Source organism: Eleutherodactylus coqui, chromosome 1, assembly GCF_035609145.1.
Source record: "Eleutherodactylus coqui strain aEleCoq1 chromosome 1, aEleCoq1.hap1, whole genome shotgun sequence".
Taxonomy (NCBI): domain Eukaryota; kingdom Metazoa; phylum Chordata; class Amphibia; order Anura; family Eleutherodactylidae; genus Eleutherodactylus; species Eleutherodactylus coqui.
Genome location: NC_089837.1, coordinates 91733491 through 91760680, shown reverse-complemented (window position 1 = coordinate 91760680; position 27190 = coordinate 91733491). Strand labels below are relative to the sequence as shown.

Below are 27190 nucleotides of genomic sequence, written 5' to 3'. Positions count from 1 at the left end.
AGAAATGTGGCATGACCTGAGCACAACGGACCTGATGCTTTGCCCTGGCATGGTATGAAAACTGATTGTATCAGTAGATCTTATCATTAAACAAAGTACTATAGCAATGAGTGAACAAACATCATTTAACTCCTTAAAGATGCAATCTTTTTTTTTCTATTTTCGTTTTTTCCTCCCCCATTTAAAAAAATCCTAACTCTTTTATTTATCCATCGATGTGGACGTATGAGTGCTTGTTTTTTGCGGGACGAGTTGTATTTTTCATTGGTACCATTTATTGTACCATATAATGCACTGAAAAACTTTAAAAAAATTATAAGTGGAGCGAAATGGAAAAAGAACTAGAATCCACCATTTTTGAGAGGATCTTATTTCTACACACTGCTGCAAAAGTGTCATGATAACTTTATTCTATGGGTCAGTATGCTAAACACATTTATATAGTTTTTCTTTTGTTGTACTACTTTTATTTAAAAACAAATATATATATTTAATTCTTTTAAAATTATTTTTAGCCACCATCTTCTGTCTGCCATAAGGTTTTTTTTCCATCAACATAGTGGTGCAAGGGCTCATTTTTGGAGGGACATTCTATAGTTTCTATTGGTATTTTGGAGTCCATATGACTTTTTAAGTCACCAAGACAGATCAGTTCTAAATCATGTATTGGATTCACTGAAAAGAACCTACCGAAATAAATAAAAAATTAACTTTTATTAATAATATTAAAAAAGTGGACCCACTACTAAAGACGTAGACTAACACATAAAATATATCAGGCAACTAGATATACAGATTCCCAGTTTTTGATTCAAAAATAGGACACTAGGGTGCAGATTGGGTCAATATGTGCCTATTGGTATCACTATCACCCAAAATACAAAAGTAGGGATAATCCTCTAGTCCAGTTATACCACAGAGTCTAGGCTATATATGTACACATAAATTGCCAGTGTCACTGTGCATTCAATATTTGACCAGATCAGTAAAGATCTTAGGGGTAAGTTGTACTGATTACTACAAGATTACCAGTGTCCATAAGGTTGTGGAGATGATTTATTAACATTAGACACTATATCACCAATTAATTCCAGTTTAGACACTTAGTGTACAACCTCTAATCCAACTGTATCCTAAAGCCTAGATTATGTATATACCAGTAGATTAACCAGTATTACTATGCGTTCAATGTTAGACCAGCTTTAGACAGGTCTTTCAGTAAGGGCAAGGATAAAGTTGTAAAAGTGCTTCCCTGGTGTTGGATATTCCAGAGATCCCTTTGTTATTTTAACATAATAGAAGCCACTGTGCATAAAATCTCAGATGGTTATTGAGAAAATACGCCATGGCTTTATGGTAATGATGTACCTATATAATCTCTCTGGTCTCAGGCATAAGCCCCCTTGCTTACTAACTCCATACTACGTCCAGCATATTTTTCATATGGACATAGAGGAGCAATCACTACATAGAATACTTCACTTGGCTCTACGTATTGCACCAGTGACATTTTTAAACCCATCTATAAGGGGACTCTGATATCACAGCCCCAGAGGATAAACATCCGCCTGCCAATAAAAAGATCTTTCGAAGATACACACAGGAATCTCAATCGGCTACTAGCTACTGCTGTCATGGCATTGTCATTTATTTGTTTCTTTTATTACTCTGTCTGCAACCATCAATGCGTTTCCTCAGCTTTTTTTTTATAGCTGATTCATCAGGATGTTAATGGATATTGGATAACATATGCCCGTCAGTCAGTGAGCCCTGGGAAACTAAACCCAGAGGCTGTGTGTATGTGTGACTGCAGAGGGCATACAGCCAACCATCAAGGCTCTATGAGAGCATATGTTATGCAATACGTAACATCCTAATTAGAGATGAGCGAGCACCCAAATGCTCGGGTCCGTATTGTTCGAGTCGAGCTTTTCGTAAAATTCAAGAGCTCTACCCGAGTAACGAACCCCACTGACTACAATGGGAGACTTGAGCATTTTTGTATGTGGGACGCCGGGTCCCAAGCTTCTTTTTTTTTCCCTTGGTTCGTGTTCTCTCTCTCTCTCTCTCTCTCTCTTTCTCTCCCCTACCAGACAAAATTTGCTAATGACGCACGCTGTGTTGCGGTGGGGAGGGGCCAAAACTGGCACGTCACAGCGGGGAGGAACCAAAAACTGTGGCGGGGTCGAACACGGCTTGATGCTCGTTCGAGTAACGAGCACCATCGAGTACGCTACTACTCGAACGAGCATCAAGCTCGGCAGAGTATGTTCGCTCAACTCTAATCCTGATCAATCAGCTTTAAAAAACAAGCTGAGGAAATGCGTTAATGGTAGCAGATAGAGTAATATATGACTTTTTGGTAGCTTTTTATTGAATTTTTTTTGGAGACGAGGTTACCAAAAAAAAGAGTAATTCTGTTGCTGTTTTTTTTTTCTGACAACCTTTACAGTGTGGGGTAAATAATGTGTTACTTTGATAGACCAGACTTTTACAGATGCAGCAATACCAAATATGTTTTAGGGTTTTATTCTTTATTTACCTTTAATTTTTTTTTAATAATTAATAAAACTTTTAAAAATAATTTTGTGATGCTTGATAAGTCCTGCAGTATGATGTAATGCCATAGCATTACATTATACAGTGATCTGACATGCAATCTATCAAGCCACGCCACAGGCATGGCTTGATAGGCAATCTGCAATGACAACCCTGAGGCCTTTTAGAAGACCCCCAGTTGCCACGGTACCCAGCAATCTCATCACGGTGGGCTGTGCATGACCCCCGGACATCGATAAGGCCTTGTCAGAAATGACTGTGGCATTTAAAGTGTTAACAGCTCCTATCAGCAGTGCTGCTTATTGGAGCTGTTCCATGCAAGTGTCGGCTGTAAGAAACAGCTGACGCCTGCATTGCATGGAGTGAGATTGACTCCTGATTCCCCTCCATACAAACCCCCAACCTCTAGGATGTAACTGTACATCCTGTAGCATTAAGGGTTTAATAACATATACCAAAAATTATCTATAAACCTAAGCTTTATGTTAGTCAGCTGTATTTTTGAATGGCTTTCTGCTATTCTCTACTTTACAGGTGCAATGAATTTTATTTATTGACCCATCCTGCTCTCTTCATTGAAGACCACTATCCAGATGAGGCAGAAAACCAATTACTGAAGCCAGTGGTGTCTCAAAAACAATTTGAGCAATTTATGTTTCGCAAAGGAGAATTATATAACTTGAGCTTTTTATCTGTTCAGCCAGAAACAGGAATTATAAATGCAGGTAAACAGAAATAGATTTAGTAATGTAAACTTTCAAGATGTTGTCAGGATTTGTCCACTATTAGTGCAAAGAGCAGCTCTCGCTGCTGTCTTGTGGCACTACTGCCATAAAAGACTATGGATAAGGGCAGTGGCAGATTAATGGGCCAAAAGCCCAGGACTGTTCACAAGACTTGCATCTTTCCCAACAAGTTGTCCCTTCTCCCCTTCCCACTATATATAGAGAAACATTAGACCAATATATAGTGACAATACAGCAGTAGATACCAGCTCCACACAGACACTCTGCAAACTGTGTAAGTGATTACAGTACCATTATATCCAGTAATCACGAGTGACATTCACTCTTACTGGAGTTGTTATTTTTAACTTTTCTTCTCCATCCAGCCCAGACAATCATGATGACGTTTCCTGGTCACAACTTGGCTCTGCAGAATTGAACAAACAGACATATTTTACTACTCAATTTTCCAGCCACCTGCCTTTATTTTTCAGCCTTTTACACAATGCCCTATTAACTGTGCCCATGCTCCTTACAGTAATAGTAAAAAAAAAAAAAAAGCACCAACTAATTCTGTAGCGCTTTCAGGTAATTTTATTTCACCCCCACTCCACCCCCAACAAATCTGGGTGCTTATTTTACTGACCTTGGTAGGATGGAAGACTGAGTTGACCTTGTGTCGCCTACCTGAACCATGTGGGGATGGAATTTGCAACTTTTAGCTCATGAGCAAGACCTGCTTTTTATGCTCCCTGTGGATCCCACACAGTAAGAGACACTTTGTGCCTGCCACACAATAAAAGTGCCACAATCCGCAATAATGCTTTGCTTATTCTCACCACGCAGTAATAATGCCTCTCATGACCTCTGTGAAGTGATAATGCCACTCATTGCCTCGTTCAGTAATAAATAATGCCTCACATGGCCCCATTTAATAATAATGCCCCATAGGACCCCATTTAGTAATAGTGATAAACATGGCCCCTATTACTGCTCTACATGGCCTCATTTAATAATAATAATGCCCCACATGGTTCTATTTAATAATAATGCCACACATAGTAACATAGTATGTTAGGCCAAAAAAAAAAACAATGTCTATTTAGTTCAGCCGGTTTCCACTTCCCCTTGTTGATCCAGAGGAAAGCAAAAAAAACCCAATGAGGCAGAAGCCAATTTAGCCCATGTGAGGGGAAAAAATCCCTTTCCGACTCCATAAGGGCAGTAAGAATAATCCCTGGATCAACGTTTTGAAAGTTTTTACCTGACTCCAAGACCCTGATCAACAACACCACTGGTTATTTAATGTCTATATCGGGTAATATCATAGCGCTCTAGAAAGGCATATAGTCTCCTCTTAAACTCCTCTATCGATTTCGCCATCACCATGTTCTCAGGCAGAGAGTTCCACAGTCTCACTGATCTTACAGTTAAGATCCCCCTTTTTTTTTGTGATGGAGCCTTCTTTCCTCTAAGCATAGAGGATGCCCTCTTGTTATTGTCGCAGTCCTATGTATAAGCAGATCATGGGTGAGATCCTTGTATTGTTCCCTGATTTAGTTGATCTATTAGAAGGAGTTCTTCCATATGACACCAATATCTTTCCCAACCAGAGACAGGTAACATCACCATTACAGGCCCCTGTTTCTCTTGGAACTATTTCCAGGTACTTGGCTGAAGGACATTTGGTCTCATGGCACACATTACATGTACTGCCTTTGATACCCACCATCACCTCCGTTTGCAGTGGTATCGTGAATGACGATACTAGCCAGCTAAGGAGTGGAACCGGGTTGTCTTCAGCTATTAATCCAGGTTTAGTTTAAGCTTGACGACAGCCGTGTTCGTGTCTGGAGACCTAGCGGTGAGCCCCTCAATCCTGCCTTTGCTGTGGAGTGGCACACTGCCCCCACTGTCAGTGTGATTATCTAGTGGCCCATCATATACAACAGTTGGACACCCCTAGTAGTGGTACGAGGGACAATGACAGCTCAGCGATATGTTCAGGGCATCCGGCAGCCACATGTGTTCCTCTCATGGTGGCTTCCAAGAGGCATTTTCCAGCAGGATAATGCTCGGCCGCACACACAATGGGGTCACATTGTCACACTTCCATGGCTGCCCGGCTGCCAGATTTATCACCAGTAGACCATGTATATGCTAACTTTGACAGCCTCCATGCACCTCCCATATCACATCTTGCATCCAAGTTAGAGGCAGTACAACAGAGTACTAGAGCCTCCATGCCTGCCCATATCACATCTTGCATCCTAGCTAGAGGTGCGGTACAACAGGGTACTAGAGCCTCCACGCCCCCCGTATCACATCTTGTATCCAAGCTAGAGTTGCTACAACAGGGTACTAGAGCTTCCATACCTGTCCATATCACATCTTGTATCCAAGCTAGAGGCAGTACAAATGGGTACTAGAGCCTCCATGCCCGCCCGTATCAAATCTTTCATTCAAGCTAGAGGCGGTACAATAGGGTACTAGAGCTTCCATACCTGCCCATATCACATCTTGTATCCAAGATACAACAGGGTAGTAGAGTCTCCATGCCCACCCCTATCACATCTTGTTTACAAGCTAGAGGCAGTATAACAAGGTAGTAGAACCTCCATGCCCGCCCGTATCACATCTTGTATCCAAGCTAGAGGTGGTATAACAAGGTACTAGAGCCTCCATGCCCACCTGTATCACATCTTGTATCCAAGCTAAAGGCGGTACAACAGGGGACTATGGCTTCCATGCCCACCCATATCACATCTTGCATCCAAGCTAGAGGCGATACAACAGGGTATTAGAGCCTCCCTTTAAGGGTTTATTTTTCCACAATAATTTATCCTTTTGCTCTAATATTGTAATCACTTACTTATCAACGTTGCAATCATACAGTGAACGTTCCATTCGATTCTGACAACTCCTTCTTGGTACTTGATTATTTTTGACAATGAATGTATAACAATTCTGTTAAGTATTAATCCATGAGGTCCAAAGTAGCACACTTTTAGCACAGTTGGATCATCCCTTTTAGGTATTTGTGGACATTTCCTCTGGTTTCTATATTTGTATCACATGTAATTCTTGAATTACAGTTCAGGGGCTTTGATGCTTGGCTGAGAAAACAATGTGCACAGGAGGGATTTGGAAGCGGGCAGGTTTATTTTTGTCTATAGGCTCTATAGCAGAAAAATTATGTTCTGCTGCCAGAGAAGATGGTCAGAAATAGGAAGAGTAAATGTCTCCAGGAGAATATGACATAGGGCTATAAAGCTGTAAAATCTCAATCGCTTCCTGACTTGTGTTTACTCACAGGAAAAAAAGCTTTCTTTTGACGATTGCATAAAGTGAGACCAAACTGAAAATATTGAAAAATTTGGAAAGTTGCTTGCAATTCTTTTTGTACATAAGTCAACATTGGAGTTGCGTCTTGTTGTTACTTAAAGGAGATGTCTCGAGGAAGCAGTGAATTTTTTTTTTTGCCCAGTCCCCCCCATTAAGTACACATTACTAAGCCCCCCTGTAAATGACATTTCTAGCTGGTTCGTACTTACCGTTCCAGCGTTTCAGCAACTTATAAAAGTTTCCCCAAGATGGCCGCCGGCTCTTTTCCCGTCGCTCGCTGCAGCCCGACGTGCGCGCTCCCGAGACGCTGCCAGCTGTGTCTCCATGGCAACCAGACGCCCCGCAGCCGCCGACCGGACCCACCGCAGCCGCCGACCAGTCACCCACCGCCAGGCAGCAGGTAACCGGCGCACCCCCACCCCCCCATCACAGCGGCAGCCCCCCCGGCGCAGCGACAGCCCCCCCCGGCCCAGCGCTAGTTCCCCCGGCCTAGCGACAGCCCCCCCCGGCCCAGCGACAGCCCCCCCCGGCCCAGCGCTAGTTCCCCCGGCGCAGCGACAGCCCCCCCCCCCCCGGCCCAGCGCTACTTCCCCCGGCGCAGCGACAGCCCCCCCCCATCGCAGCGACAGCCCCCCCATCGCAGCGGCAGCCCCCCCATCGCAGCGGCTGCCCGGCGCAGCGGCAGCCCCCCCCGGCCCATCACTTACCAGGACAGCTGGACGGCGGGACAGCTGGGCGGCTTTTCCGGACAGCTCGGCAGCTCTGCACCTTCCTCTAACAGAGGAAGGTACAGAATGGCCGCTCCAGCGCGCTCCCGAGCAGTGACAGCTCGTCTGCGCATGCGCAGAAGAGCTGTAGCGGGGAGCACACTGAAGCGGCTCGTGCTGAATGGAGAAGACCGGACTGCGCAAGCGCGTCTAAAAAAGCAAGCTGCCGGTGAATTTAGATGGAACCATGGAGACGAGGACGCTAGCAACGGAGCAGGTAAGTGGAATAACTTCTGTATGGCTCATATTTAATGCACGATGTACATTACAAAGTGCATTAATATGGCCATACGGAAGTGTATAACCCCACTTTGTTTCGCGAGACCACCCCTTTAAACGGGTTGTCACGTTGTAAGCTATCCATGGCCTATCCACAAGATAGGTCATTAATAGCAAATCAGTGGTGGTCTGTCACCAGGATACCCCACCAATCAGCTGTATGTAGGGCCAGGCATGCTGGTGCAGTATGCTGATTTCTGCAGACAACAGCTTCATTCCCACTGCAGTGTCCAGGCTTGGTATTGCAGGCATTGAAACGAATGTGGCGAATATGGAAATTTGCTGCAATATGAAGTCTGAGCCCGGCAATGAGATTAGAGTTGTCTGATTCCTGCAGAAATCAATCTAGTGCACCATCCAGAAACAGATGATTGGCTGAGATCCTGTGTGGCAGACCCCTACAATCTACTATTGATGACCTATTCAAAGAATAGTTTACTACTAGACAACCCCTTTAAAGCACAATTTAGCAATCAGCAAAACAATAATTTGCTGATTGATCTCTGCCAAGATTTGTGGAGTGGTCTACTAATCCATTGATGCTATGCAGTTCTGTCTTTTGGCATGAACAACTTTTCAGCTACAGCACTTGACAATGCTTGAAAAAAACTGAACACAGCAGTACAACTTACTGACAGATATCTGCCATTGGTCAGTATCTGATATGTTTGTTCATGAAATGAAATGGTGCTGATGGTCATCATCAAATGCCCTAAATCTGCCTTGTCCCCCAACCAATATTTCTAGAGCAAGGCTAGCTTTACTCAAGGCCCACGTATTGTTCATGAACAATAGATACTTTATTCATTCAGTGGCAATGGCATTCTCTATCATGAAGAAGACTGGATTTTCCATTAGGGATTTTGAAAAGTTCGGTTCGAATTAGTTCGAACCAAAGTGGAAGTTCACCCAAACCCCTATTTATGCTTTGGAATTAAACCCTAAGGCTATTTTCAAATGGGCGATCACTATTTTGCCACAAGAAAATTGCGGCTTTGGTCCGGCGATTTTTGGGCATCAGCAATGTTTTAAAAAAAAAAAATAAAAAAAAATCTCGCATAACATTGCTGCTACCCACATAAAAACATGCGATTTTTTAATCTCAAAAGTCAATAGGACTCTCTAATGTTAAAATCGCATTGCATCGCGATAAAAAGGAGGCTCCATAGAGAAACATGGGAGATAAAAAAAAACGCACATCGCAGAAAAATAGAGCATGCCACGCTTTTTTCCTCTCTCAACATCACATCAGTGAAAACATCGCAGATGGGAAGGAAACCATTGTACATCATTGGTTTCATAATCTGCTTTTTTACTGACTATCGCATTAGGTGAAAATCGCATGATTTTCTCGCCCGTGTGAAACCACCCTTAAAATACAAAGGCTAAAATCTGCAGCATCTCTACAATTAAAACTGCAGCTAAATCCGCACTATTTAGGGTTAGATTCGGCCACTGCGTTTTTCTAGCATAATGGCTGCAGGATTTCTCAAGAGTGTTGCTTTATGTTCAATTGGGGGCTGCATAAATCCATACATAGTAAGCTCCTCCGCTGGTCACTTGATGCAGTCAGAATTGTATTAGTGAGGTCTAACAAGAGATTTTGAAGCCTGGCTCCTATAAGGATATGTAGCACTTTCTGGGACTAATCTAACAAAATTATCCACTTGCCCCCATGATCCTGTGCAAGTTCACAGAGACATTTCTAAAACTGGGAAAGTCCCTGTAAGCTAAGCACTGAAACACAGTTATACTTTCAAGACTTTACTTGTATGAGAGCCAGTAAAGGGCCTATTGTGACTAACTTGGATTGCCAGTGGGTAATGATGATTCTCAGTCCACCCCTGCTGGTAGACTAGTTACAGGATGATGATCTTTAAGGACTAACATAAAGTTGCTTTCACCTCAGTAAAAGTCCAGGCATTCATATTTCCCTATTCTTCCTGGTAAACCAGCTCTTTGCCAAAATTTTTGTCGCAGTAACCTGTTAGGGCCACTAGATGGCAGTGTCACACAGACGAGCTAAGTCTTGCTTTTTCTCTCTACAGGTCAATGTAAGTAATTTTCTTTCAACAATAGCAGGGAAAGGAGGGGCTCCTATTGATTGGAGAAGGGGGGTGCGTGTTCCTTGTGCTCTAGGATTGGCTGGGAGGTGTGAGGGGTGTGTAGAATTCAGACAGGATGAAAAAGGAGGGGGGATTTGGAAGAGGAGAGTTGTGTGAGTGGGGGGTGATCACTCCCCCCCCCCCTCCTTTCAGTCTCAGTGCCTGTGCTCCTTCAGTGAACACTTTACTACTGCTTGCAATGTGAACCTGGGATAGCCTCATTACAATCCCCCACACCCCACACCAACATGCACACACACATGCACACACATCTATGCATACATCCCCTGCCTGGTGCACCCTGATGATACACTGGCTGTCATGCATGCACACACATCTCTCTATACAGTGCAGCAAAATGCATCTATCTCCAACCCGGGACTTAAATGATGCTCATCAGCAAGACAACTGGACAATTCTATGCCAAATAAGGATTTAATATTGCTGTGAGGGGGCACCCTGAAGATTTTGGGCTGCAGTTTATTGTTATTACTATGTTTCTTTAGTTATTATTAACATTTTATGTTTATTTTTGGTACAAAGTAACCACTTTACATCCCAACATGGAACTAAACTGGATGCTGCTGTTATCTCTGGTTTGGCAAGTTCAAGCTGTGGAAGGTAAGCCTAGCTGATACATGGCAAAAATGCAATGAAAGAGTTAAATTGTGTCAGATTTGGGGGGGCTGTGTTTATGATCCGTGAACCTTTTTTTAATCGTACTTTCAATTTATCCCATGAATTACAATATATTGTTATGCTGAAGGAGAAAGCATCACATCTGTGATAGCAGGTGAAGCTGTCAGCTTAATGCAGGTGTAGAGTGCAAGCTCTTCTGCCCAGGGAAGATACTCAGCAGGGTGCTAAATGTTGCCACCAATACAAAGTTAATGTTGTTTTGTACTATGTTGCAAGCAGTGAAGGTGTTTACATGGATCTCAATGGGAAGCACCTGTTATATAGAAGCAACAAGGTACTTAAGTTTTCCTGTAGAGGAGACAATGCAGATTACTAATCACAGTGTGTGTGCTAATTACAGGATTATTATTAGTTTCCTGATCGATGCTCGGATGGAACAGATGGAGTGGTGCAGACACCGGCTGCTTTCTTTAATAAAAATAAATGTTCTGTTTCACAGCTGCATATAACAGAATATAATCAGGAGATGGTGGGAACTCTCAGAGGTGGTCTGCTACTCTTCTCACATTATCCGCCACTTTTCAAAGAAAAATGCATTCATTAAATAGATGGGGTGCAAAAACGAGGTGCAAATGTGCCATTTATGTAAGTGTGCAAGGAGATGGATGGCTCCTTATGTTACTGCTAAATCAATGTGTTCTTTTGGCCAGTGGAGACTGTATTGACTGATAGATTTTGTTGTGTGTCCTACAGATGGTTATAGATTCTCACTTTCCATTCAAGACGCCTCTCTTGGTACCAAGCTGGTACCCCCGCCACCCCTCCTCCTCACCCAAAAGCACGGGTCCGCTTTATTCCTATCCACTTTGCCTTGCCAAAAGAATGGAGCTGCATTGCAGTGCTGATTTTGTTTAAAAGCAGCATAGGGTGATGGTGAGGTGGAGGATGGTGCTGACAGATACTTGCTCTGTGTCTCGATGACCAGCAGCTTTCAGGCACATACAGTAGCGTACCTGCTGCTACCCCAAGAGTTAGTGCCACCACTGCATCTATGCCATCCTGCCCAACTGGTGCCCACTTCAAAAAGTCTATCTGATTCTTCTCTAAAATCACCTATTTGGATTTAACACTTTCATCATCTCGATTTCTACCTCCCCTCCCTCTCCCCTGAATTTCTAAATTTCCTTCCTCTTTTTTTTTACTAGGAGACTCTATGTCCATTATTACTCTGTCTAGCAGTCTACCACTTCCTCCCATATAGTCTTTCTCATTTTGCATGTGCTACAATCTCTCTTTTGCATACATTTGCACATTTTTTTTCAGCTACTATTTCTCAGTTTTGATTTTCACCTTATTTGACCCAGTATCGGCTCTTCATATCTCTTTGCCCGTCTTTGACTGCCAATAGGCACCTGCTATTTGATGGTAGTATAATGTCCAGGAGTTTGACCGAATCCCAGCCCTTCTTCTCTTCGGGATCATAGCATCAGTCTAGAAATGCATATTTTATATCCGAAGAGAGGATTTAGCCCTGCACCATGTTACATTACACACATTACCATAAGCAAAGCCTGGAGCTAGGCACTGCTTCTACAATACATGGATTTTTGAGACAATAAACATGCAACAATAATGAATGTGAACAGATCTGCAAGGATCTGGGATTTAACTCGAGCTGTAAATTTCTTTCCCATTTGGTTCTCGTTTTATATATGTATATACTCTATATATGACATGCCTTCCAGGGATTTTACTTATATTATGATTATGAAAAACAGAACCCCGTTGATGCATGCCCCTGGGTAATACAGCACTGAACCGTGCTTTCCTTAGCAGCTGGAGTGTGCTGGCAGGTTATTAATTATGCCCGACCCATAAACATTTAGAGGCAAAATCTATGGGGAAGGACCATATCTGACAACTGGAGTAAAGCAACAACATTACAATTAAAATTGCCATTGTATTCGCAAATAACTCCATTACTCGAGGCAGGAAGTCAATCAAATTAATACCAAAAACTTTGATGGCAAAGCTCCCAATAGATATTTTTGTATTTAAAATGTTATATTTAGGATATATGTTATATGTAGACTAATATGAATGATATCCAAAGGACTAGACCACTATTTGATTAAACTGATGAGCAAATACTTCCACTTGATTTGGTTAGTTCATAGAACACAATGGGCTATGTGTTTCTCAGATTATGTTAACTGATCAATGTTAACTAATGGTGGGTAGATAACAAATTGGCAAATTTGGCTAACAATTTTGCTAAATTGGACTCAAAAGGTTAGCTGCACCTTTAAACAACATTGGGACATGTAAGAAGATGGATAGGTGGGGGTTGTGAGCATGACATGTTTGGGGGTTGTGGTGGTCCAGTGAGCGATGTTCCTCTTCTTCTCTTGTGGCATGACAGTCTCATCGAGGCAATGCTTAAAGGTGCACATACTCTTCAAGGGTCTACAGTGTCTGTTGACAATGGGGCCCATGTAACAATAGTTCTGATCCATTCCTCTACAGATCTGGCAGCTCCGATATTTTACTAGATTAGTCAACACAATTATGACATTTATGGATGATAGGTCAACTTAGTCATAGCTACTATTCGTCTACCGTGCAACATTCCGTATGCGTTGGCCAACATTTGGCCTAATAGCAAGAGGGACAGTGTTAAACAACATGCCATCCTCCTCCCAATTAAATTATACATACAACCATAGATGCGGTTGGTCAGATAACGACCATGTTCATCTGATTGTAGTAATGTTGTCACTGCCTGCTCCTTCAATGCTTTCTGTACCTTCGTCCAAATGGGAACAGCTGCGCAAGCACAGAACTGTCTCTAAATACAGGAGCGAGGCTCGCACAACGGAAGAGCTGAATCTCCCAGCAGAATGCGCGGACAGATTGCACAGAGCGGGGAGGCTCAGAGACACAGAGTGAGAGGGAGCGTAGAGTGGATGTGATAAATGATAGAACTATCTATCTAGCTGCTAAAATACTCTCTGGGCTTCTAGCGTATTCCAAACCTTTTATTGCCGGCTGAGTGAAAGGGTTGGGCAGGGGTAAGCAGCTTGCAACAAGGCCCAAAGCAAAAGATTCAGAAGACTATGCACGGAACTAATATACTTATGTTTCGAAAGAACGTCTTAACCCTCCGTTATTATATACTTAACTCGCTTCTTCAAGTATTAGAATATTGGTTTCCCCGTTTTTCCCCATTTTTATTAGCGGGTTCATACAAGTTGAGATATAACAGGGCTGAATGTGTCATTAAAAAGTTTGATGTTTACCGGGGGTTGGAAAATGCTTATTTTAGAGTGTATTACGGAAAATAAAGAACTTTCGAATATACTTATTACCTAACTGATATCTTCTCGTTCCTTCGCCGCTCCTTGTTTGCTGTGATATCTCTTCTATAGTACTTGACTGCAGTAAACAATCGCCACCCACCATGGCGACTACTTGCTATCTATGGTGACATAATTGGTTCACCTCCCGAACCACCGATCATGATATACGAACCAGCTCTGCCACATCTGATAATTTCACCACCGCTGAAGACAGGAGTATTAATATAATAACTGCTTTAGAGGGGTAGTCATTCCTTTTGGTTAAATCTTTATTTTCTCCTAAGATGTCATTGTTATAAATGGGTCAGATCAGTCATTGGAGATTAACTCTTCCACGTGCTTTTTAGCTGCTGATTTATTACAGTGTGCAAGCAGATTACGTTCCGGCAAGTGCATGAAGCTTAAAATGTCTCTATTTGGATGTAAATGTAATCAAAAGTCGAGAAACAGATATTTGATGTTATATTGATCTTGTCATTAGCATTGTTTACTAGACCCATGGCTGTGCCTCTGCCATATGCCACCTACCCTACTGCCATCTGTGTGAGAGAAAGATGGTAGAATTGATTTGCCAGCACTGAGATTCCTAGCATGATTTGCATTTTGGAAAATCAATGGCAGGAGAATTTTTAGTTATATGTAATGTACAGCATGGTATAATAATATGGAGACACCTGAATAAATAGAAATCGGTAGTTGAGAGCACCATCCAGTGTGTGGCATGTTGCTAAGGGGGCAACTCGGAGAGGGGCAGTGTCCAACATTGGGGGCATTTAAAGTTGATAGTTTCAAATGGGAAGGGGCATGTGAGATATGTCTGATAGAGAATTTGATGAAGAATCTAAATCTGTGATTAAATGTCACGTACTTTTTATTCCTGACAAAGTTATTGATAAATTTCCCATGACATGGAACACAATGACAATCCACTAAAAATATGCATGATGTGCTCACTGTTTTGAATCATCAAGCACTGGCGTAACAATAGAGGAAGCGGTTACACCCGGGCCCAGGAGCTTTTGGGGGCCCATAAGGCCTCTCTTCTCCATATAGGGAGCCCAGTACTATTAATAAAGCATTATAGTTGGGGCCCAGGAGCTTTACATTATGCCTCTGCGTTAAGGGGTTAAGAGAGGTTGGGGGGCCCCAAGATAAACTTTTGCACTCGGGGCCCATGAGCCTTTATCTAAGTCCCTGTCATCAAGGCTATCCTCCCATTCACGATGCACTGAGAGCAACACCTGAGCAGAAGAGCTTGCACAGGCATCCAGGATCCGCAGTTAAATCTGGGCCACATTCTGGATTTTCACTGCATAAACCCTGGACTTGACGTCACCCAACAGGTAGAAGTCCCAGGGGATTTAGATCTGATGAGCGCGGGGCCCACTCCATCAGGCCACGATGACAACCCTGTAATTACATTAATCACATTATGTATATACATTATTTATATCTTATATAGTACTGTAAAAAAGTTTTAGGCCGGGTTCACACGGCCATAAGCGGAGCCCGCTTGCAGAGGCCCGCAGCGGTTACCAGTTGTGAGCCCGGCCTTGACCCTGCGTACAGCCGCGTATAGCGGTGAAATTGTACTGCGCATGACCGCCTTTTTTTTTCGTTTACATTTTTTGCACTGTCGCTTAGCAATGCCACGGATGCCCACATGCAATGTAATTGCGTCTGGCCTGCGGGTATATTGATGACCATAGAGAACAATGGGCTCTATGTCGTGGATGTACACAGTAAAATAGAACATGCAGCGTTTTATTTTCCGCTCGTGGATTACTCAATTCTAACATGATAGTGTGATCGGTACTGCGTAATTCAATGCATTAGATTGAACTGCAGAGCATACGCTCGCAGAATCCGCAATTTACATCCGGTTGTCTGAGACCGGCCTAAGGCAAGTGTGGGAAGAATGCTGCAACATAAGAATGTTTTCAAAAATAGAAGTGTTTAATATAAAAACACATGTTTTGGGTTTTTTTTGCAAAGTGAATGAATAAAAGAGAAATCTGAATCACATCAGTATTTGGAAACATAGTATGTAAGGCTGAATGAAGACAGTGTCTGTGGCCGCCCTTTGTCTTCAAAACAGCATCAATTCTTCTACATACACTTGCACACAGTTTTAAAATTAACTCCTCAGGGAGATTGTTCCAAACATCTTGATTAACTAACCGCAGATCTTCTATAGATGTAGCCTTGCTGAAATCCTTCTGTCTCTTCATGTAATCCGAGACAGACTGGATGATGTTGAGATCAGGGCTCTGTGTGCCATATCATCACTTCTAGGCACTGGCCTAACTATAGGGGATGCCGTTGCACCCAGGGCCTGGAGCCTTAGGGGGCTCATAAGGCCTTTCTTCTCTCCATGTAGGGAGCCCAGTACTATGAATAAAGCATAATAGTTGGGGGTTTGCATTGGGGACAAGAAGCTTCAAGTTTCGCCTCTGCGTTAAGGGGTTAAGAGAAGTTTGGGGGGCCCATGATAAACCTTTGCACCTGGGCCCATGAGCCTTTAGCTAACCCCTTGCTTCTAGTACTCCCTGTTCTTCTTTACTCTGAAGATAGTTGGTAATGACATTGGCTGGATGTTTAGGGGGTCATCCTGCTGCAGAATACATTTGGAATCCTGCAGACGCTTTCTGTTTTTGAATAAACATTCTTACTTTGCACACCTGCCTAAACCGCTTGCCCAGTACTGTATAGAATACATGCATGGTGCTTCAGAAGCATCAGATTTTGATCTTCTCTCACACATGATAAATGTGGTCTTTCATTACCATATGGAAGGAGAAGTGAATGTTGAGCCCCCATCCCATGTGACATATAATCAATAAGAGGGTACTATTGTCTGTATTTTCACTTTCTGTGGTTGGAAAGCCATTAGGATTTCCCTCCTGGCAAGTAGCCTTTAAAGCCAATAATTAACATTAAGTATATGCATTTTCTTTAAGTGATCCCATGTAGAGTTTTCCATTTCTTGTTGTTAACTAAACTAGTACGATATGCCAATATTCTAAAATGAAATAACTTGCAGTATCTTTCCATCTATTATACTAACAGTCTGTACTGAACATTGGTATAAATGGGGATCATCGATCCCTTAAGCGTTCTCATACTTTATAACCCATCATTTGAAAGCATTATGAATATTTTGTTCTTGTTTGGTTAGTATTTTCCCACTTTTTAATATTCAGTCAAAGACCTTTGCATTGACCACGGTAGTGATAATTCTGGACCAGCAAATGTGGATCCACTGTGCTACACACTAGTTTGGCTTAAACCCAAATCCAGTGGCAACACCTGAGGTACTCCAGTATTCACTGTTTAACCCTACCAATTGGGATGTAGAAGAGGTCACGCTAATATGGCTGCTAATGCCACTGCAGACCTAAGTGCCACACGTGAGAGTGTGAACTGGAAGCTGAGACCTTGGGTAGATAGAAGCACAGTCAGGATAGCAAGCTTTCTGTGGTCAGGAGCAAAGACAGGAAGATAGTTGGGGAATGGCCGAAGTCGGGAACCAGAACACTCTTAAATAGCAAATTAAGCCGGATCAAACGACTATAAACATAGCCCAGAATACCAGATTGACAGGGCAAGAATTTGTAAGTTGTACACTGGACATTTAATAGTGCCGCCATGTGCACATGCATTTATTCCAGGCAGGGGCGTAACTATAGGGGATGCAGGGGATGCGGTTGCACCCGGGCCCAGGAGCCTTAGGGAGCCCATAAGCCCTCTCTTCTCCATATAGGGAGCCCAGTACTCTGAATAAAGCATTATAGTTGGGGGCCCTGTTACAGGTTTTGCATTGGGGCCCAGGAGCTTCAAGTTACGCCTCTGATTCCAGGCCACTGTCAGTGAGCGGGCAGATGCTGGAGCAGAGTGTCTGCTGAAGATCAGCGCCAGACGTGTGCAGTGGCTGGCAGGAGGGATAAGCTGGTGGCCATGCCTGCAAATTGTAGCACTATATTGGTGGTTTTCAGCTTCAGTCCTCAAGAATCGTAACAGGTCATGTTTTCAGGGTTTCCTTAGTATTGCGCAGGTGATATAATTACGGTCATTGCTTGGTTTCGCTCCATCCTGATTATCACGGTCACATAACGAGACAAAATCCCATGTGAAGAAGCCCTAAATCTAAGACAAAAGAGAACGGTGGATAAGGCAGTTTCAGATGAGCAAATTGTAACATGTCCGTAATATGGATCTGTTATATGGACGCGGCGATACGGATGACATTTACACCATTTGTCAACAGTGTTTTCATCATTGTTTAATCAGTATTGCTGTCACTGGTTTTATTCCCTCAGGGCAAATACTGATACATATTTGTCCAATATTAGTTAATACCAATTATTGCAAATACGGAGGCAAAAGCGAACAAAAATAGGTCATGCTATGTTCTCAAAATGCAGCCGTGAAAAATACGGATATGTGAATATATACATAGGTTTACGCTTGCTCCATATTACAGTCTGCAAAACTCGGACAAAATATGGAGGAAACTCTGCTGATCTGAAAGCGGCCGAACGGTGAAGAGTAAGCGAAGCAATGAAAATTCTGGGCTGAAACAGATCGACATATCAAGTGTTTTACTGCGGTGCGCAGACAGATTTTTCTATGAAATTAGATAAGAATGAGTTAGTCCGCCTTGCCATGTACATTGGCCATCCAACCACCGTGCATCTTTATTGATTTGGACATCTGGACTTTATATTACTTCCCTTCCCATCTGCTGAGAACAAAATTATCATGCTAAGAAAATGGAGGCTTTTTCATATTCAAGTAACTCAACAGTTATTCTTTATATTACTTCCAGTTGGATATGTGCTGAACTCCTTGGAGGGACGGGTCTGTTCTGTATTCAGATAACCGTATATTTATCTGTCTGTGGTGCAGAACCACATTGCCCTTTCCTTCTACCCTGCATATGTGTCAGTCTTCACTACAGTTTGGCATTATATTTATCTATTAGAAGGCTCAAATAAATATAGAGGAGGGTTTCCATTTATTAGTTTGTAGGAGGACACAAAAAATGTGAAATTTAAATAAGAAAGTGAACCATTCTTGAATGGGTTGTATGAGATTAGAATAGGTTTTACCTTTTTTAAGAATCGGCGCTACTCTTTAAAACCATTAGCTGTACTCGGTGAAGGCCTCCTGGTAAAGCTCTTTAAAAGGTGTTTTCCCACTAATGACATTTGCAAATACTAGCCACAGAAGGCAAGTCTCACGCGATTGGATAGTAATTACAGATTCTGCGAGCGATTGATCCATTGGAATACGCAGTGCCACTCACATTAGTGGGTCAGAATTGCATAATGCACTTGCGAAGAATAGAACACAGCATGTTCTATTATACCATGGATATCCGTGACATACAGCCCATTGTGCTCTGTGGGTTCTGTAGGGTTACAACCGGATTCACAGCTGGAATCCACTGTGGGCCTCCGTGTCAGATTCCGCATACGGCTGTGTGAGCCCGGCCAAAGAGGGGATAACTATCTGTTTGAGATGTGTGGAGGTGGTGGTGTCTGACCAGCCCATAGAAGTAAATGGAGTGGTGGTCCCGCTTGCGCCCCACCACTCGATTCATATAAAAAAAAATCAGGGTGTGTAGATGTTGGAATCGCTGGGACCACCACTCCATTTAGTTCTATGGGATACAGGTAGACCGTAGATCAATGAACTCAGCAAACTTCCTCCGCCCTATAAGAAGTGTATGGAGCACTGGTGACACAGGTGCACCACTGCTCCATTCATTTTGAGAAATGTGGATGTGTAGATGTCAGAACTGCTGAGTGTGCTAGCAGTTAGAACCCCAGCAATCAGACGTTTATTTCCTATACTTTGAATACGGGCCAAATGTCATAGAATCATAGATCATAGAATCCTAGAATGGTAGAGTTGGAAGGGACCTCCAGGGTCATCGGGTCCAACCCCTGCTCAGTGCTGGATCACTAAATCATACGAGACAGATATTTGTCCAGCCTTTGTTTAAATACTTCCATTGAAGGAGAACTCTCCACCTCCTGTGGTAACCTGTTCCACTCATGTCGTAATAGGAAAACCTTTTTAAACCTACTCTTCATTGCTTCCCCATATCTACACCATGTATTCCTTTTCGTGATGCTCGGAGTCCCATATCTTGCTCAGTTTGGAGCTACTTCGAGGGTAGCAGAACTATAGAATACCAGATGAAGTTTATACATTAAAGGGATTGTATGCTCTATATGGCTTCTAGAAATAGTGCCACTCTTGTTCATAGGCTGTGTTTTGTATTGCAGCTCAGCTTTATTGCTGGTTGGAAGGGTTACATGTATTTCTCAGGCTCTGTTCACATTGTGTTTTGGTGTACATTTGACAAAAATAATGGGAAAAGGGCTCAATGCATACAGTAACAGAAACTTGTTACAGCCCATATGTTTGTATGTAAAAAACAATGTATATCACAAAGTATATTTGTTTTTTTGTTTTTTTTTTAACTGGACTCCATGGAACTGGACAGCATAGTCTACTACACTACTACCTTTTAACATTTATGCAATACATTGATGTATTCTGGCCATACAGAGCAAAAGGACATTCTTTAAGGCCTTATGTCCATGGGCAAAATAATAATTAAAATCCGCAGCGGATCACCCACACGCGGATCCGCATCCCATAGGGATGCACTGACCACCTGCAGGTAGATAAATACCCGCGGATGGTCAATAAAAGTGAATTAGAAAAAAAATGGAGCATGAAAAAAAATGGACATGCTTCATTTTCGTGCGGGTCTCCCGAGGGGACGGCTCCGGCAGGCTTCTTTTGAAGCCTATGGAAGCCATCCGGATCCGCGGGAGACCTAAAATCAGAATATACTCACCTGCTCTGGATCTTTCCTTCTTCGCGGCTTGATCTTCTCTCCGTCGTGGCCGGATCTTATTCCTCTGGCCGGCGCATGCGCCCGGCACGCCGCCAGCGTGCCGTGCACATCCGCCGGGTCGAAGGAAGTAGATACGGCTGCGACGGAGAGGTGAGTAATTGTTATTTTATGCCTCATGTCCGCGCGGCAGGAGGGACCCGCTACGGATTCTCCATGGAGCCTTTATTTTCCCCGTGGGCATGAGGCCTTAGCCTTTGTTGGGCTAGTGGAGACCTACAGACCGATACATTAAACTTGCATGCCAGGTGGTCTTCCATGTACGTTAAGCAGACAGCACAAACATGATGTGAACATAGCCATAGAGGGTTACATGTTTCTTAGAGAATGTTCTAAGTGTCTTTTCCAGTTTGCTCAGTTTTCTTCTGTTGCTCTTTAACTTTTAGTTCTCCTCTGAATATTGCCTCTCCGCCCTATAACTTTCTCTCTCCCCGTTCTTCATCCCCCTCTCTATTCTTCACTTTTCAGCTCCTCAGGGCTTCTTTCATTACATGCATCGGCTGCTCTTAAAGCATATGTTGCGTTTGTTAAGTCCCCGACAGGAACCATGCGTCTCGAGCAGTGGGGATCTGAGAGGCACGCACCTTTTTAAAGCTCAGATAAAGATGCCTATTTATAAAATGAAATATACTTAGGAACTCTCCAACCTCTCACACAAAGCGGGACTATGTAACAGGTCACAACATAATCTCTTTATTTCTTTTTTCTTGCTAAATTGCATTGAATTGTCATTATTTCCATCCTGCTCCATAGACACACATATAAAATGAATGCATAGAATTTGTTTATGAGATTATACTGAAGCCAGGCACATTTTCCGTGGGCTTGGTTAATATGGCCTTTTGTTACAGTTTCATGTAGGTGGATGCCATAGGAGGAGGAATTAGTATACTTTTTCTATTTATGAAACTGATGAACATTAAGAAGAGGACTTTGGGTTTCTTTCAGGATGTTTTTACATTCAAGTAAGGTTCTAAGAAAATAAGGAATTGTTGGTTGTCCATAAACAAACAAAATAGGATTCAGGCACTCCTACAAAAATTTACAAAAATTGTCCCCCTTCTCAGGCAGGTTCAGTAGAGTAGATGGGTGTCTTAAGCAAAGTCATGGGTCCATGTGATGGATGGTCCATGTGAAAAAAAATCACTGCATGTCCTATGTCTCCATTTTCATGGAGAACCATAGGACATGCAATGTGCAGTGTTGATATCAGTTGCACCTGAGTTGGCGCAACTCTCAATATGGCCATGTGAAGCCTCATTTATTAAAACTGACTCAAAGAAAATAGCAACCAATCAGAGCTCGGCTTTCATTTCTTAAATTGCTGTGGTAAAATGAAAGCTGTGTTGTGAATTTTTGAATTTTTTTTTCCTTCCATACAGTTTTGATAATTCTGCGCTGTTGTCTTCAGCATGCTATGAGATAAGTCTAGGACAAAGTTGGTGATTTCATACCCATCTTAATAGTCCATACACTGATATAGACCTGTCTCATATCCACTATGTTGAAGCATAAAACAATTGAAAGACCATTCCTATTCCCAACCTATTATATAAAAACATGACCTATTTAGGAGCAGTCACCTAACTCATTTTTCCTACTTGTTTGTAGATACTAAGGGAAGCTATGATAGGATGCAGATTACATACAAGCAAGTCACCAGTTGTAGTCTTTATCAGATGTCATGTTTTCCAATACATATTGGTGTTGGAGAATCAAAGTTAACTTTGACTCTGTGGCCTGTTTTATTCGAGCATTGGTGGGATTCCACTTGTTAAAGCCCCTCCAGATTATCTCTATGATATGTCATACAATAATTTAAAGTGGTTGACCAGAATTATTGTAAAATTGACAGCATGGGATTCCATAAATGGCATAATACTTGTCTTTACCCTGTGTGGTATTCACTTAGAGAATAAGTTGATAATAATAGAGATAAGTTGCAATACCAGACACAACCAATAGGCAAGTGTGGCACTGTTTCTAGAAGAAAGAATTACTATTCTTCATTTTATGCAGTGATATAAGGTGAGGGGTTTATCATTGCATAACTACTTAGCAACTTTGTAATGTTAAATACTCATGTATAACAGACATTTAACCCCTTAACGCTCAATGATATACAGTTACGTCATAGTTTGTATGAATGGGAATAGGGGGTTGATCCCGCTCCATAGAATGCAGGTGCCGGCTGTTTGTTAGAGCAGACACCTGCTTGCAACATCTCCAATCAGAACCGCCACTAATTGGAGATGTTAACCCTTTAAAATGCCACTATCAATTCTAAAAGCGGGATTTAAATGCCCCGATCGATGTTCAGGGGTCCTGAACGTCCCCCTATTGCTCCCTGAGATCGCGGTGTGCCATGTGGTCGCCATGGCAGCCGGAGGCCTTCCGAAAGCCCCCAGGGTTGTCAATACAGATTGCCTATCAAGCCATGCCAAATAGGCATGTCAAATCGCGGTATGATATAATACTATAGTATTACATCATACTGCAGGAGCGATCAAACTAAGTTGTTGTTGCCTTTGGGGACTTCAAAAATAATGTATACATTAGTTTATTAATTATTTTTAAAAAAAGGTAATAAAAAAAACACTTTTGTCATATTTATAATTTAAAAAAAACTAAAATATATTTGGTATAGCTGTGTCTGTAAAAGTCTGATATCAAAGTAATGCATTATTTAACCCGCACGGTGAACTTCATTACAAAAATAAATGCCAGAATTGCGTTTTTTTGGTCACTGTCACCAAAAAAATATATATTGAAAAGTGCAAGTCATCCCGTAAAGAATAGACCCTCAGACAGCTGCATGGATGGATAAATAAAAGAGTTATGATTCTTTAAAAGTGGGGAGAAAAATATATATATGTGTGTGTGTATATATATATATATATATATATATTTTTTTTTTTTTAAAGGGCTGTGTCCTTAAGGGGTTAAATATACTGTAAATTAGTCACACTATGTTCTATTATGTATATATGTGTTCCCTTGGTTATAATCAGACATAGCCTGATGATGAGACCTTAAAGGAACCTGACACCAGATTCATTCTGCCCGAAGCACAGGAAACATGAACCCAGGACAGGTATGTCCAATTCAGAACAAACACACTTTAAAGTTTGATGCAGGCTGGAGCTCTTGAGTCAGAGGTGGGCCGTACCGACCTCTCCTCGCTTACAGCATGCAGAGTGATAGCTCTTCTCCCTATACATAAGCAGGTAGAGAGCTGTCAGTCTGCATGATGCAGGCATTGAAAGGTCGGCGTGGCACGCCTCTTTGACTTAAGGACTCTGTTCCGAGTTTGACTTCAAAGTAGGTTTATTCTGAAATGTCACAATGCCTAATTTGCATAGGTGCAATGGGCATACCCATCCCAGGTTGATGCGTCCTGTGTTTCAGACAGCATAAACCTGATGATAGGTTCCCCTTAAGTAGCTTTGGAAGCTTGCATCCATAATCCTTTCGGTTAACCAATAAAGGTCTCACCTCTATAATATTTTTGTAATTTTTTTTTGTTGTACATGAGTATTTAACCTCTCCTAGATTTTTTTCTGGCTAACACTGTAGTACACTATTTTGGCTCTACTTGGCAGAGATGTCAAGGATTTGGTATTTAGTGGTATTTTTCAGTCTTGTGTGAAATATTAAATTCATGGTGTTTGTTTTACACATTTGTTACTATTTGTGGGGATCAAACGTAATGCAAAAATGTAGATAAATGTGTTCCAGAACTTAAAGCCAAAAATTTTTATTAGACCCACATCAAATCTATAAAAGCCTATAACAACCCTAAGAGCAGCAGGAGAACCAATGTGTTTCGGCTGAAAATTAGTAAGCCTATGAGTAAGGCTAATTTCAGCCGAAACACGTAGGATCTTGGGTTTTTCACAGCGCTGTGGTAGGTTTCTATAGATTTAACATGGATATATATCATAAAGTTTTTGGTTTTTTTTGTTTTAAGTGCTGGAACACATTTAACTGCATTTTTGCATTAGGTTTGATATCCTAGGATCCGGCCTAGTGGTGGGTTTTATGCAGTCTCTACCGGCTCCAGCAGCCTAGCTAAATGCGTGGATGGATATACTTGTGACATTTATATGTTCTATAGCTTTTTTTCCATTTTATCTTTTGTAACTATTAGCGAGTGTTTAGGATTTCCCTCCAAGTGATCTTGATATGTAGAGTAGCGGAGAATAGAAAGACTTGGAAAATTATTCGAACGACTTGTGAATAAATGTTTTACTTAACATTTAGAGAAATATTTTTTAATCTTAGTTTAAGAGGGGGAATAGAACTGTTTCCTCCACATTTGCAGATGTCTTGGCCTAACTTCAGATAACTGTGGTGAAGGTTTTCTGAATGAGTCCATGAGTATCATTAATAAAAGACAAATGTACCTGGAATCATCTGATGGTCCCCATGAGGCCATCTCATCAAGGGCTACATACTTCACTAATGTTAATTGCTGCGGGGATTTAAGGAAAGACCATCAGAAGAATTCACTATGGTATCACAAGGGTTAATTCCATGTTGAAGGAACGTAATATATTTAGTAATGATGAGGAGGAGAAAGGGCAAAGAGGAAATCATTTGAAGGCTTCTTAGCACATTTGGACTAGAATCAAGTTTATGCTCATTAAACATTTGCTGTCAGAGATGTCATGCTTGTTTTATGGGCCCCTGTGGCTAAGATCGGATTTGAAGATTACCAGAAAATAAAGATGAATGTTGCCTGAAATAAAAGGGAAGCAAACAGGCATGACATTGAATGTTTTATTTGCTTTGTGCCCTGAAATGTACATTTTTTTTCTCGCATCAGTGGATTTGCACTAGCAATGATGCAATGCGAGACGTAGAGAACGCACTCTTCCATATTTAAGCAAGTATAATTTTTAGCCCCTCTTTCGGGAAAATTTAACAAATGTGAAAAGTAAAAAAAAAACTTTTGCATCACTGTTGGGGTTCTATGGCATATTTTGCAAAACATACAATACAATAATTCAACGTATTGCTATAAAAATGGGATTAATAAAACAGGTTCAGATAAGGTGCTTGATTATGACCTCATGCACACACCCATGTGTGTTATGGTTGTGCAGGATCCAAAAAATGTTAACTGCCGAGTTTTTCAATCCAGCTAGTTGACGACTACCCCATTTGAGGCTATAGAGTGCGGGAAGGGACACCAGGGGTCTACTAATTTAACTTCTGTCATCCGGTGTTGTCATCTGGGGGTGGCTTTGGATCATCGGACATATATGAATCCATCATTTGTCATTTGGATCAGTCAGCTTGCTCTTCATAGAGTTTTATATAAATTCCTAGCAATCCATCTGTCTAAGGTTCTGCAGGTTTTCACCTCAGGTCTATATTAGACCAAGATGTGAGAAAACTTGGCAGTATCTCCTGTTGCGTGAGGCCATAAAACAGTGTGAAGAGGAATTCGAACAAAATTCATTTTCTGATACCATGTAGACCGGAGATGGCATCAGTCAAGTACTGTAAATCCGTTCTCCCACCATTTCCCCCAAAAAGAGACTGTTGTGTTTTTTATAAAATGCTCAAGCAAAGAAAATCCCAGTTTTTACATATAGTGAACATTGTGTGTGATGTTTTGAAGGATGGAAATCCCCAATGATATCAGTGGGCTTTAGGGACTCTACAGAACACAACAATCCCTACATTCCAAAAGTGCACCCCTCCCACCCCCCCACCCCACCCCCACCACCACCAATGTCATCTTCTGAAATCCATACAACATGACTGAAGATGAATTAAGATGAAATTGCATTTTAGGTAACGCTGCTACGGCAGTTTTCTGGTGCAGTCAGTGCCTTGTTTGGGAAGAGGCAATTATTTCTGTGTGAATCTAAGAAACCGTATTCTGAGAAATCTAGCAGCAGCCAATTTTTCGCTGAAGCAGCATCAATCTTTAAAATTACTATTATCTGTACCAGTTAGAGTCCAAGATTGGGGACATCAGAGGCCTCGGAAAGCATAGGAAGGGATTGGTGACAGGTTATGTTTAAATAGCACGATGCCTCGGTGGGCTTAAGAAATATTTGGCCAGGATTTCTGAGTGGTTTTGCTAAGTAGAAAAAAAAAGAAATGTCAAGTAAGCATTTCGGCTCTGCACAATGTAGACATCCAGGTCAGATAGTCTTAAAGATTTCCTGTGAACTGTTCAAACAAAGCATGTTTATCTTACGGCAGATTCAACGGCTTGTAGGTGTCTGACGATCCCACAGGCGTCTGCCGCTCAGGAAATTCTCCCCGTGACAGATTGCAATGCTGTGGATATGTTGCTCTTCATGTTGATACACACATCTAGTTACACTGTGCTACAAAAACAATGTTCGGGGTTTTTTTTTTGGGGGGGGGAGGGGAGGTTTGGACAAAATTTTCATTGTTTCTTATAGAGTTTTGGGCACTGATTCCAAATTTGTGCTCAGATTTTGACTGCCAAGAA

At 41.9% G+C, this 27190-nt stretch overlaps 1 protein-coding gene across 3 annotated transcripts in view; it reads left to right on the top strand.

Moving 5' to 3' along the window:
• Positions 1–9931: 9931 nt before the first annotated feature.
• The window catches only part of EPHB1 (EPH receptor B1), a 353248-nt gene continuing 335989 nt past the window's right edge, over positions 9932–27190 (top strand). For 2 of the 3 annotated variants that reach the window (XR_010791585.1, XM_066598091.1), the window contains exon 1: positions 9932–10401. Coding sequence is in view for 2 of the 3 variants with exons in the window: in XM_066598091.1 (XP_066454188.1) it covers positions 10344–10401 (58 nt within the window). In the remaining variant the exon portion in view is untranslated. The remainder of the gene's footprint in view (positions 10402–27190) is intronic. The other variant, XM_066598092.1, reaches the window with a different exon arrangement.